This window comes from Podarcis gaigeae, assembly GCF_964106915.1.
Source record: "Podarcis gaigeae genome assembly, chromosome: 11".
NCBI classification, from domain to species: Eukaryota; Metazoa; Chordata; class Lepidosauria; order Squamata; family Lacertidae; genus Podarcis; species Podarcis gaigeae.
The window spans coordinates 36,914,061-36,928,976 of NC_139687.1; the positions used below are offsets into that span (position 1 = coordinate 36,914,061).

The 14,916-nt window shown below is 40.7% G+C and overlaps 1 protein-coding gene across 3 annotated transcripts in view; it reads right to left on the minus strand.

Moving 5' to 3' along the window:
- The window catches only part of AP3B1 (adaptor related protein complex 3 subunit beta 1), a 149,861-nt gene that overhangs the window by 42,588 nt on the left and 92,357 nt on the right, over positions 1-14,916 (minus strand). For all 3 annotated transcript variants that reach the window (XM_083703427.1, XM_083703426.1, XM_083703428.1), the window contains 2 exons: positions 6,808-6,880; positions 5,037-5,143 (listed from right to left, as the gene is read on the minus strand). In XM_083703427.1, the coding sequence (XP_083559553.1) occupies positions 5,037-5,143; positions 6,808-6,880 (180 nt within the window). The remainder of the gene's footprint in view (positions 1-5,036; positions 5,144-6,807; positions 6,881-14,916) is intronic.

Sequence of the window (14,916 nt, forward strand, 5' to 3'; positions counted from 1 at the left end):
ATTGGCTTAGGCATTGGACCATGGGACATTAGACTCCATCCACTCATAGAGGGGTGAGTCTGAGGAGGGTTAACCACCAGTAGGAGGAGCCTGTTAATGCTAATCCAACTATAGGCTCTTTTCCTGATGTCACCGAGGGTCGTGCCATGGCCCACCACCACTCGGGCATCGGACAGGATCCACGACCGCCAGATTCCTTTAGCGGAATACCCAAAATTGTCGGGGAAGGCGATGGCCACACCTTGCCCCCCGAAACACCAACAACACTTTCCAATGCCTAACCGCCAAATACCACGAAAGTTGTGACAGTTGCTACGAGATAGGCAAAAGAACCCCAAGAGGCCGGGCCAATTTAGCCAATTGGAAAAAAATCCCTACCAGGCCCCCTGGTTAAACAGGGTGACCAACCAGAGGTCCATAGCAAAGTCTCAGGAACAGCTAATCTAAAGGGATTGGAGGGTGGGTGACTCGAAGAAAATGTGTGTGCAATGGTGGGGATGGGCTGGCGCTGCTACGTTTGAGCAGCAAGCCACACCCCCGCCGAGCTTCCCTATTGGGTGCCCAACTGGGCAGGGGCGTGGTGCCAGCCCTGAAGTTGAAGCAGGGGGCGGAGTGCCCCCAGCATGATGCAGGAATCGTCTCCCACTCACAATCCCTTCTCTCCTGGGAGTAGGAAAGGCTTTGTCAAATGGAGTTGCAATTGGAAAATATTCTTAATGTCCATTTCCTACAAGTATTTTGTAGAATTACCCCATTCCTCTTCCTCATTTAGTGATTTTCTTTAACAGATATTCAGAAGGTACTATTCTAGATCAACTGTCCCTAGAGAGGCTGGTGTGTTAAACCAAAACTCTTGAATCTGTTATTCTACCTGAAGAGGGGTCTTTCTACTAAATAAGAGACTTACTTCTTGCCAACTAGCTAGTGGTGACTCGGCAACTGATTTCTGCAGACCACACATTTCTATTTCCTTCCTAGAGTTTTCATAGGCCTTCTGCCTTGTAAGAAGAATAAGAATCTTTATTTGCATCAGCCAAAATAAAATACAATGTTCTGAAGATAGAGGTAAAAACCTAACCATACAAAATACATTTTGGAGGTTTACATCAATAATCATATAATAGATCCATTCTAATTGTCCCTGCTTAAAATTCTGCAGTTTTTGCTGTCCTCTGGCTATCTTGATCTGCTAGAAGAAAGGACACAGTAGCAATGGTTGAGCGACCTGGTATGGATAGCAGTAGAGGGGTAATAACCTCACTCCTCAAATCTTTTTATAAAGAGTGCGAAGCAAGCCCATAGGGAAATTCGTCTTGCGAAGCGCCTCAAAAAACGGAAAACCCTTTCGTCTAGCGGGTTTTTCGTCTTGCGAGGCATTCGTCTTGCGGGGCACCACTGTATGAATAAATAAATATGACAACAACAGATGTATATCTGCAATTTTCCTACATCATTACGTACTTAAAGACACAGCTGCCACAATTCTGAAATGAACAGCTATGCATTTAGGAAAAGCCTAAGTACAGTTGTACCTTGGAAGTCAAATGGAATCTGTTCCGGAAGTCCGTTCGACTTCCAAAACATTCGGAAACCAACATGCAGCTTCTGATTGACTGCAGGAAGGTCCTGCAGCCAACTGGATGCCCTGTTGGATATTCAGCTTCCAAAAATAGTTTGCAAACAGGAACAGTCACTTCTGGGTTTGCGGCATTTGGGAGCCAAAATGTTTGAGAACTAAGCTGTTCAAAAACCAAGGTATGACTGTACATGCTTTACAAAAGTTGTATCCTAGTACATACAGGCGGCAACCATTTTAGGGGCATCCTTTTGGACCCAGAAGAGGGAAGAACAGGGATGGAGAAGGCTTATGCACGCTCCACTGACATGTGGGAGGATGTGCAGGGGCTGGGAATGGAACCCCCATGCAAAATGGTCATTGCCTGTAAATTTTTTAAACTGCCTGATATAGTCAAAGTAAGTGGTTCCCAAACTGTGATCTATGGATCACTAGCTTCATTCAGGTAGTCCACAGCATGTGTTAGGATGGAAGCAGGGAGGCTGGAGTGAATTTATGAAGTTGAGTGCCAAGCAAATGACAAATTAAAAGCAGACATGAGTTGAGCTTCCAGAGGCAAACTATTGTATGGCTTCTTAACTATGATCAGCCCAATCTTTTCATGTCCCCTCCTCTTATCATTACACCTTGTTTCTTCTCAAAAAGTCACTCCTAAAGGGCCTCTTTCTGTTCCAGTTACACTATGTTAATACTTCTAAAGTAGTCTGATTAACTCCCTTCCCATACTGGAAAGCATTAGAAGGTCGCCTATGATCCTTTCTATTTAGCATGAGCATAAACATCTAACACTTTTAAATATGATTTTGAGATGGCACTACATAATTTCCATTGGGAACTGGGAGTAATGGGCACATATTCTCTGTGACTACAGGAATACAATGTGCAATATACAGGCTCCAGTGGAAGACCTTTTATCTACTATACTGATTGGCCTTTAGCTTCTGCTCCAGGCACACCTATTAAAGTCCCTATCACATATGGTATAAATAACAAGATATATTACATTGGTGCGGCAGGTCAATACTATGGACTTGCATGGGTAAAACTACCTTAATGTACATGGCCAAAATACCCAGCACACAAACCTCAAGTTAAGTAAGATTAATACATACCATTAGACAAATAATGTATTCTCAATGGCCTTGGTTGTTTCCAGACAAGTTGCTTTCTCACCTATTTTTACTGTAGCACTTTAGACCAGTGTGGCAACTGTACTCTGCTTCTTAGCTTTGGTAAAGACTCCCACATATGAGTAATTTCAAAGGTTCATTTTTAAACCATATGAAGTGAGCTACTGTCCTGAGCGTGTTGGCTCCTGGATTGAAGCTCACGGTTGCTTTGCTGTCCCTGATCCTTTCTGCAGTTGTGCTGAGCTAATACAATGTTTGGCTTAGAGCAGTGGTTTTCAACCTTTTTGAGTCCACGGCTCCCTTGACCAAACACATTGTTTCTGCGGCTCCCCTGTGGGAGTCCCTTACAATGGGGTTCCATTACATGACACCTTTAAGTGGGGATTCCCTCGTTCCACCCCTGCCCTGTTCTGCCCTGTTCCCATTCCACGAGATGGGCTCAAGGAAGGATGGTCGCTGGGGTAGAGAGAGAGGTATACAGGAAGATAATGGGCTGCAAGTTAAAGCTGCCAGATCCCCTGAATGTTCCTTGGAGAGAGAGAGAGAGAGAGAGAGAGAGAGAGAGAGAGAATGCAAGAAGGTATGGGCTGCAAGTTAATGAAAGGATGCCCCCCCCCCCAGGGCTCTCATGAACAAAAGTTCCTCAAGTCTTCCAGGGTGCCACAGTGCACTGGTTGACAACTAATGGCTTAGACTGTTGTCCAACCCAGGCTCATGCTTTACCACTTCCAGATTAATGAAAACAAATCTTGGTTACAGTTCATGGTTAGTCTGGACAATTAAATCATGAGCCTGGGTTTGGATGACAAACTGAATCAAACCATGGGTTTAGTGGTAGCCAAGGTTTGCTAAGCATGATGTGAAATTAACACTATGATAATTTTTTGTTTTCATAGTGAGAACCTTACCAAATTTTCTTGAACCATCTGTTAATTTGAGCATCCTACACGACAGAGAGCAAGAGACCAATAGGTTATTTTCTTAACAGAGAGATTTTACTACCATGTCCTTCCCATTCCCATGCAGTCTGGTTTTGAAACAGTATGTCGTATAATTCTAAACAGTCAGAAAAATGGGAGCTATTTGTTAAATTGTCCCTAAATTCTTACAGCAGGAAAGAGATGACGCATATTCCAGAAATTTTGACAGAGAAGCATCTGGTAGAGGACACCGAGTGGCCTTTTAAGAGGCTCGTATCTGAAGAAGCTAGTATAAGGGGAGGCTTTGGATTTAGGGATGGAAAGGACCATTAGGAAGAGGAACCACCTCCTCCATTTTTGTCTACCTGCCATGAGCCCTCCAGGACTTTGGATCTGGTCGCTCTCTATTTCATTGTCCAGGAAACTGAGTATAAAGTCATTTTAGTTGATTCAAGGTATGAATAAATACCTACACAGACACTGCGTTGCATAAGAGCTAACATAGGCAATCAGAAAAATACTAAGTTAGATTTGTTTTAATATAGCAGGTATCAAGATAAAGAAGTTCAAAAATATATTTGGAAAGAAGAACAAGTTTCTGTGTTACTAGTTTAGAAGATTATAACATTTGTCCAGAATTTGTAAGCAGTTAAAATGCAAAAAATAAGGTTTCCCCATGCCAAAAGTTAGAATGGTGATTAACAAAAGCTATTCTGATTATACTGCCACCAGTTTAAAACCACAAGCTTTAAAAAATCCTCTGCAACATATTCTTCCTTAGTTTCATCATGAAGCTACATTGGGGTGGGGAACCTTTTCTGCCAATGGACCAGGCCTTTAACTCCCCAACCCCTGGCAGGCCAAACTAGCTCCTCCTACCTGTCAATCACTGGATAACACTATGGCATCAGGTGACAGTGTGCTTTGAAGTCCCAATTATTGAGACTTTAAATTGCAGCAGAGGGCTGTTTGAAAGTCCTTTTGAAAACAGCCCCATGCTGTTCTTTGAAAACAAGAGGTGCGGGGGGGGGGGGGGTTGTTTGCAAAATGGAAATCACTTCCCTCTCCTGGAAGAAGGCACACCCTCACTGCCCATCAGCTGATTGATGGTGGAGGTGTTCCTTGCTCCAGTCAAGGAACAATCAGCAGCTCACTTTAAGCACTGAAGCAATGCCAATACCCATCCCACACCTGATATTGCATGGGTGGGCATGGTTTGGGCAAAAGGGGCTCACAAGCAAAAATGGAGCCCCTGATGGGCCAAAGGCTCCCCACCCCTGATCTGTATTTAAAAATGGAATGAAGTATTATTGAATGGTCTGCAAGTCCATTATAGATCAAGATACAATTTCACCTTAAAACAGAAAATGAGTGAGAAAAATAAGTCAGTAAATGAAAAATATAACTTACATCAATGACTGAAGAACTTGATAAACTTAAACCTTCTAAGTCAGCTGCTAAAGTAGGAGTAAGAATAGTTGGCTTGTGGAGTGATGTGGTTGTTGATACAGGACTGACTGCAGAAAATAAGCAATTGAGAAGGATAGTTATATTTAAGTAAATTAAATTGGTAAGAGTATGGTTTTCTGGCATCTTAAACTTGAACAATTCAGTAACTAGACACGTACTTTATCCTACACATTTTAATAAAAATGTTTAATTTTTAAAAATTATGGCAGAGCTTTCCAAACTTTTCATGTTGGTGACACACCTGTTCGATATGTTTAATTTCATGGCACAGTAATTCAGTTTTACTAGCAAACCTGAGGTTAAACTAGCCCCTTTCCAGCCCCAGGAGGAGAGCAGGGTGTGTTCACACATGGCAGCCAACACACTAGTGTTGTGACACAGTTTGGAAAACTCTGATTTATGGGATTGTACGTCAACATATGTCTTAAGTTACTGTGTAGGGGAAGGCATGTATACACCTCCCCAACCACCACACACCATGTTCCAAACTAAAGGTAAACTATGTGGAAATTAATGTTAGTAGATTATTTGCTTATTATTAGACTGCTAGATTCTATGCTTTGTTGTTATATAAAGATGAAAGCTTCTTTTTTAAAATTCTGAGAATTCAGACATAAAAGTAAAGGTCTCTGAATTTTCTAAACACATAGGAGGTGTTAGTAAGAGCTAACAGCACAAAATAGGGATAGCAGAAGCTGATATCCCTGTCCCTTGATCCCCACGGCAGCCACCTCAGTGGGAATGCCACTCCTGGAAGATGCCCCTTCCTCCTTTGCCCTGAGTCAGAGCCTCCCAATTCAGCAAGGTCCCCCAATCCTTGGTGAAACATAGTGGGGCTGGGGTGTGTGTGTGTGTGTCACAATTTGCTAGCTCTATTTAGCGTGCTAATCTCTGTATCCAACCTATGGAAAAACAAAACCACACTCATCTCTAGCTTTTATGCTTTCCAAATTTCTGTGCTTGAGGCTGTTAAATATTTTTGTATTACTAACACATAGAGATTTACAACCTTTGAAAATACAATCTTTCTGAATGAGACCTCCGTATGATTTCCAGATACCATGCGTCTCACTGCTACCTTGCTATGGAAAGCTATTCATTTATAAAAAGGTACTTATTTAAAAATAAAATAGTGTAACAGTATTACAATGCGCTAAGAAATGCATTTGATATAGGCTGAAAACATATAAGCCTTAAATCTTAAGAGACAAGAGAAGAGAGACCCCCCACATTTAAAGCTAAATTGTTCAGAAAGAATCTGTTTAAAGAGCATGCATTGTTCAAGTAGGCTATCCAGGTTTGTTTTTTTTAAGTGTGTTATGCTCTTATACAATGACTAATGCATAGAGTACACATAAATATTCCATTATATCTTTATATGAGACAGACAGTATTATTTCAGGCCTTTTGAAATTTAAATACAATGACTTGGATCCTAACTAGCCCCCTGCAAAATGATGGATTGCTTCTGTAAGTGGAAATAACTGCTTTCACCGATCCTTCAGCAACAGTTTGGAAAGGCAAAGAGGTTGCAGGGAAAAGGAGTGTGTGTAAAAAAATGCTGCCTTTCTTCTGCTGGTGGGAGCATCCCATGGGCAGAACTCTGCTCATGGGACACTCCCACAAGGGAAGTTTTAGTTAGGATCTAAGTCAAATGCTTTAACTTTCATGGACATAAAAATTTGAAAGGGCAAACATCTGGAGTACTTACAGTCGTCCAAATCCAAGAGTGGCACATCTTGCTTGGTAGACACTCTCTTCTCTTGTGAAGCTTTCTCTTCTTTCTGCAAAAAGTATATGAATGTTTAATACTTTTTTTGAAAAAAATGTGTGAGAACACTGCAAAGACTTATCCAGGAAAGAATGTAATTGGGCTCAACCTTTTTAATATTTGCTGCATAGCAATTCAGAAAAAAGAATCCTGCATGCCTTTTCAACACCATTTCTTTGATGTTATCTCCCAGTGTTCTTGCAACACCAATACAGCTCTGCTTCAACGGCAGGTCAATGTCCTGCTCTAAGCAATTAGCTGTGCTATCACTCTATTTTTCTTTTAGTTTTTTAAAAAACATTTGTGGTGGCTCTGATCTAACTTTTCACATTATCAATTAGCAGTCTTTTATTTCCTGTAATCCTATGGTCCTCGAGTTTGCAGTAACGTCAAACTTTTCTCAACAACCACAACTGGTCTCACTACTTCTTTTCTCTTTGGACATGTGACCTAATCAGCTGAGAGCTGCTGCCATACAAGACTAGGCATAAAACGTAGAGATCTTTAGTCCTCACGAGAACTGAGATTTCATTAGATGCAGATCATCAAAGCATTTTCAGAGTAGCAAGAGACCTGATAAATTCATCTCTTTGGGAGAATAAAATTAACAGAGTTTATATATTATTGCATCTATAATTGAAACTCAAATAATTATACAAGCAGGTGTAAGAAGGGAGAAGGACAAAGAAAGAACCATGCCTATAGACCACAGCCTGGGAATAAAGTTCCTTGTCAACATTTACTATGAATTTTGGCATAATTTTCCAGACAACTGTATCAGCCATTTGAGTCCACAAACATGCTGATTAGTAGGACACTTTTCTCACTGAGTGGCGAAAAAAATACCTGTAACTGGAGAACGCATGCGAAGCATGGTGAAAGAATCCCACTGCATATGATTCGGAGCATGAGCTTAATTTAACAGGATTCAACAAATGCCGTCAACAGCTCACCTCTGGCAACCATGAATATCTTCCTGGAGACTATCAGCACAAACTCAGCATGACATAAGAATACTCTTTGTCCAACTTCCCTACACACTGCAAAGAACTTTGGGTGGGTAGGTGGATGTAGAATCCTGGTGGAATATAAGAGACAAAGTCTCCAAATGGATGCGATTATTTGTCTCGCTACTGTCTTAAGAAAGAAGAGCAACTCTTTTATGCTTTACATTTGGATTGATATTGTTTTCCACTGACAGGTGGGCTAACATTGGATCGGGTACAAGATGTTGTTCCATAATGGCAGAAGACAGTGAAAAAAATTCAAGTCCAAAAAACTTTTAGGCAACAGGCACTCTTATCACATGTGGAGGAACATGCCTTTAAGCTTACACCCTGCCCAACATAAGGGAAAATGGCTAGCTCTGGAAGGGTGTAGGGGTGTCCAGTGCCATCTCATAATGACATTTAAAAAGGTTTATTGCAGTTTAGTTGAAATGGTATGCAGTGGGGGTTTAGACCATAGAGCTCCCACCACAAGAACTTGGACGCAGTATGTGTGGAAAACAGCACTTATGAACACTTAATTCACCACTGGAAGGTAATAACTGGAATAACAAAGAAAGATGGCTTGACTCCATACGATCTTGATTTATAGTGTTTATTAACAATAGTACAGTAATCTTCCTTCTTTCTCAGTCACAGAAGACACTATGGAGAAATTACTTAGCGATTTAAATTGAAGTATATCCTGTGGGTGTGAGCTGAATTTGTAATATAAAAGATTTTCCAAGTTTGTTTTGATTCCATGTGGATGACTGCATACAAGACTTAACATCTGTGCATGTATTTCTCTTGGAAGACAGCAGTTTTGCTTGGTAATTGTTTTTAAACTTTTCAGTAAAGTTTGTAAAAAGAGAGAAAGACAAACAAACTCTGCTTTTCCTCTGTCTATATGTGCAAGAAGCTGGGTTTGGGGGGAAGGCAGCACAAATAATGGCTGGGTACTGCAATCAGACCTAAGTTCTGGACCTCTATTCCGCAAATGAAAATTAGTCAGTCTCAGGCAAAAGTTCACATTATTCAATATATAGGCTCAGATTTAGTTGTGATTAACTCCCAAATATCTCCACAGTTGGAGGCAGTAATGCTTCCAAATGCCAGTTGCTGGAAACTGCAGGAAGGGAGAATGCTCTTGATTTCATGTTCTGCTCCCTGATTTCCCACAGCATCTGATTGGCTAATGTGACAGTAGGATGCTGGACTATAGATAAGTCTTTGACCTAATCCAGCAGGCTATTCTTATGTTAATGTGATTTCATTACAGCTACTCAGTTGTTCAAACTGGTTTCAGTGGGACTCTTTTTAGCTGGAATATGTCTTAGGACAGTCTTAGGACAGTCAACACTGAAGTCATAGTTAATTATGACTTGATTCAATCTGTATGGGTTGTACCTAATGTGAGCGGCTTGCACAACTCACCTTTTTCTTTCCCCTCTGCAACCCCTGATTAGCTTCTCCACAGCATCTTAATCTTTCCATCACCCTTCCAGTGGAGGACTGGTGCTGTAAGAACTTCACCAGGAAGTGATCAGACAATCGGGTGAGATCTACTCCCCCTATCTCCATACCATCTCTTCCTCCACCATGAGCAAAAATCAAATGGAGGGTATGCTGTGCCCTGTGTGTCAGATCACTGAAACTTGGGCGATACCTCCGTGGTCATCATTAAGGCCATGAAGTCCTGAGGCAGAACACTAGAGGCAGCCTCAGCATAGATATTGAAATAATCCAGAACTATTGTTATGGTTTCCTCTGACACCACACCCAATATCACCTCTGCCAGCTTGGTGAGAGAAGCTGCTGGGCAGTAAGGTGGATGGTACAGAAGGAGTAACCACAATTTACTGACCAACACCAGGTGCAGGCCTTCACAGTCAGTTCCAAGTTTCCTGGCACTGGATATGGAAGTGCGATGGACCACAGCAACTCTCCCCTCATCCCTGCAGCCTATGATGATGCCAGGGCTATCTTAAGTATATGTGGCGCCAGGGTGCAAAGATCTGCCCATTCCCAGGTGTGCAGTAGGGTGGAGGCAGCCGGCCACCTCAGTGTCTCACTGGCTTGGTCACCCCCAAACTCGCAGCGCAGAGCCGCCCGCAGCAGAAGAGCCCACCACAGTGCTCCGACCAAAAAGGCGTGCTCATCCCCAGACTCAACTCTTGGGCCCCGGACTCTCGGGCTGGCACTCCTGAGAGCCCGGTGCCCCGCACCCCTAGTGCCTATGGGTAAGACGGCCCCGTATGATGCTATACCAAACATCTAGGTGAACACAGTGGGATCAGATCAGCTCCTCCCAGCAAATCTACCTGGTCTCTCTAATACAAAATGGCATACTCATCAAATCAGATATGTCACTGTTTTCCTTTCTACAAATGGCAACTGTGGTTACAATGTTCTGGACTTGCCCATGGTCACAAGAAGTTTAAATGTAAGAAAATGAACGTGACACACTCACATTTATGTTTAATATTTACCGATAGTTTAACTGAAACAGCTTTAAAAATTGATTTTTTGTTCTTTACTTAAAATTACAATCCACACAAAAATAAACTTGCTTCCTCCTTAAAGAAAAGAATGCAATCCAGAGCTGAATGCTAAACAAAGAAGTTAAGCCATATCCCATCAAACATTTCTCCATTTGCAATTCATCTTGATAATAGAGATAGAACCTGGGTAAATGCATATACGACTTGAAGCAGGAGATTTCTCTTGCTCAATGCATAATTCATGTGCTCCGCCTGCAAAGTGTGTAAAATGAGAATTTCACACCGCAGCATGAGCCATGGAACTGCAGAGAAGAGGCAGATGAAATCATATTTTACTGTGTGAATTCTGTTTCTTGCCCTTCCAATATTTATACAAAACCATCATTGACAATCCAAATGCACTGACTGATCACCTACTGTTTCCATTGTGTTAGCAGTTGAAAAGAGATCAGGCAGAAAGATAGACAATTTGTTTTTATATATTTTTTAAATAGTAGATCAGGTTTTTAACAGCTGAGTGACTGTATTATGCTTGTATAAGAGGCCAACAGGAACTGATTTTAAAATCCCACTACATAGGCTCTTATTTACTCACGCATCATACTAAAATCTGTATCTGATTTTTAACAGTATGTGATTATGTATCTGAATACCCCGCTATTTCTGAGCAGGATCACTAGCTGTGTTTTAGTTATGCACAACAACAGTTTGAAAGTTGTATTTCTAAGCGCATAATGCACTTGAGATACGGAACTATGCTCATTATTAGGAGACATTTTACCTTTGTTTTGTAAAAAAACAAACCAGAAGCCATGTATTAGACTAACATGTCTTCATCTTAACATTTTTATTATAGATCCATCTTGACACTGTTTTTATATATCATAAAATGTTTCATAATTTTATATCACTTCAAAGGACATTTGCATTCATTATTAAATACATCTTAAGTATATTTCATAATATATAAAGTATATACCTGAAGTATATACCTAAACAGAAGGGTCCTTTATGGAAAAAGAGATTCCTTTCAAATTTTCGTTTCAAATGGAGAAAATACAGAAATAGTCAAAATTTAAAGCAGCAATGTAGTTTGGTGGCTTCAATGCACACAGATTCTCTCACAACCATTAAAATGAAAGTTAATTCTGATTTCCCCTAAGTGAGGACCTTTAGAGTTATATTTACAGTATACCAAAGAACTCCAGTCTATTTCACAAACAGAAGTTTACTAACTGACATAGCAGAGGGCACCGTTTAAACATTCCATATGCAATTAAGTATTTTAATATGGTAGATTCCCAAGTTACTGAGCTATTACAATCCTTAAACTATTAATTGTCTTGACAGCTATTATGTCAACAGTAGTGTAATTCTATAGTTGTTTACTCACAAGTTCCACTGAGTTTAATGGGACTTGCTTCCACAAGGGTATGTGTATAACGGTGGTGGGGAACCTGTGGCCTTCCAGATGTTACTGTATCCCAAGTTCCATCAGCCCCAGCAAGCACGGCCAACCACCAGGAATGATGTTGTATTTTGGGACAGAAATGTATTTGGAAGCCCTCATTAATTATATTTATCTGGAAAGTCACAGGGAGACTAAGAGCCAGGTGGTTACCCTGGATATATCTGGATGTTGAAACCAATGACTGTTTGTTAGATTTGATGGAAGTTCAGAACTCTTCAGTTGATCTCAGAATGTAGAGCTGTGGGATCAACATTCTGACTCATGGAAATTTATTCTGAAGTGGCACAACATTGTATCTTGTTCCCAATACTGATTAAAACATAATTGCAGAGGAAAACAGGAAGCAAAAACAGAACAGAGACTGATAGTATATTTTATAACTAGAAAAAAATATTTATTTTTTAAAAAAACACAGGACATGATGTTGGAATTCTGCCTGGGTCAGAGGAATGTGCCACAGCGTAGGCACCGGCAGATATTCCTTGTCGACCTCCCCGCTGTTACTCCCGGCAGATAAGCAGGCGAGGTCTCGGCGATTCTTCCCAGATGTGTGAGAAGAACACACCGTTTCTTCTCTCTCCCCTTTGATATCCCCAGGGAGGGGAAAGAAGCAGACAGAAATCTATTTACATCCTTTATTTCTGTCTCTTACATCAGTACAGAGAAACATGTCTGCACTCCACAGCAGTAAGAATAAACTCCACCCATGTACTTCCAGTACGGGTCATATGACACACACACTGAGCTAACATCCGGTGCTCAGTACAGAATGGACTGCCCCTTTGTTCCCATGGCAACCGTCATAAACATCCTGTTTGGCTTTGCAGCCACCTGCAGCTGACTTAGCTGCTAGAGCCTTTGCTTGCTGCTGCATTGGTGCTTTATGGTAACACATGAAAGGGACTGACGTTCAAAAAATCAAATAAAGGGAAAGTGAAGCAATTACTCCAGCAATGTTTCTAAACCGTGTTAACCTGGGTATATTTCATCTGCAAGGTTTAGAAAACAGCAATTATGCAGGTAAATAAAGAGCATAATGATCCATCAAAGAGTGCAAACCCAAACTGAAAACCTCCTTATTCCAATTATACACTTTTTCTACCTACAAGGAAACCTCACTGATTTCAGTGGAACTTGAAATGTTCCAAGCCAGTGGGGCTCTCTAAAAATCTAAGAAGCTGCACCTTTATAAAATTAGTATTTCCTCAAAGTTATGGCATAACTGTATTGTGATTAGGCATTTAGCCAAAAAAGAACACTGTTCATCATTATTATACGTTAGTATTTTATTTATTTAAAATATTTTAAGTTGCTTAGAGCTTTCTAAGTCATTTGTCTCTGTAGCAGATTAGCAGCCAGTGCAACTTTCTCAGGATCATATGACCCTCTGGAACTGTAGCACTCTGTAATCTGGCTGCCACATTTTGCATAGGCTGTGGCTTCCAGACTATTCTCAAGGACAGCCCCACACAGAGCATATTACAGTAATCATATCAGGAAGTTAACCAGGATATGGCTCACAGTGGGCAGAGTATCCCTGTCCAGGAACAGCTGTAGATGGTAAACCAGGAAAAGCTGTTCTTTGCTGTTGCAGCAGTTTGTGCCGCCAGTGATAAGGCCATCTAACCAAATCCACAGCAGGCCTGTTATTTTGAAGGAAGTGCAACTATATCCATAAGAGCTATCTACCCAATTCCTGAACATGGGAATCAGCAATCCACTGGATATTATGGTGTCCATACGTTGGTTCACGGAGCTAAAGAGCATGGGAGACAAGATGAAACCCTGTGGGTCCCTACAGGGCTAGTGGAGAATTGCCACCCATCAGGAGTAGACAATACCTCATCTGAATGACCAGCTATTTGACACTATTAAAGACAGTTTGCCTATTAAATATAATTGTTGATAGACTTAGCTGTTTGTGCTGTTCTTCTCACTGCAATTACTACACAGAAATGTGAGATCAAAACACAAATTTGCCACTACTATCAAGTACTGAAGCAAAGCTTTCATGTTGGGAGGCAAAGGTGCCTTTATGCAGTTTGTTCTCACCAACCATGACAACAGGTATCTTGTTCTTAACTGGCCATAAAATACAACCTTCAGTATTTGCGAGTCAGTCACAGTTAAGCTTTTATAAGCACGGTTGCAGTGCTTATCATCTGGCAGCAATTAAGCATACCACAACCTTCCAAACTATGATTTTTGTGGGCCCCTTTATGTACTTTAGATATGCTTCAGCAACACTATTTTCACTGCCACCTGTAGTTGTTCTCCTATATATATATATATATATATATATATATGCATTTGCCAGAGACCCACACATTTTTATTGCCCTTGGTAGTCAGTCATTTCTTGTGTTTGCCACAATCACCCCTCCCCCCAGTTCTCTGGTAGGTGCAGAGGACTCAGCAGAGAGGTAAGCTTTTCACTTCATACCTGGCAGCAAGGCTGATTCTTACTGCTTCCAAGTGTTCAAAAAGGTGAATGAATAAATAACTCTTCCCTTTTGAAAATTCTGAAGGAACTGTGTTTCAAAGGGGAAAGTGTCTCAGTTGGGCAGGCTGTCACCAAGAAGTGTTTCCCAGTCACCAGTGGCAACATAGGACTACATTTATTGGATCTTGTGTCAAAACATGTCTACAACGGTGTGAAAATGAGACTTCTATTAATTGGGCATAAGAAATCTACAATCTGTCTGACTATTATTATTATTATTATTATTATTATTATTATTATTATCATCATCATCATCACCACCACCATCAAGAATTCTGACCATACAAACCTTAGGCTATTTAACTCACTGCCATAAATGTCTCAATATAATTTATTTCATAAAATTTATATACCACTTGTTTGTAAGAAGGAAAAAAAATCAAATGGAGGCGTTCATTCTCTCTACGTAGTTTGGCCACTCTACTACTGCCAAAAACTACAAGGACTGCTGCACAAGTTTGCAAATTAAATCCAAATCATGTTGGTGAAAGTAAGAGTACACACAGTGATTAAGCGTTTATACTTAAAAGAGGCTAAAATTACAATATATACCACTGTGGAACTATCCACTATTCATTTTTACTAG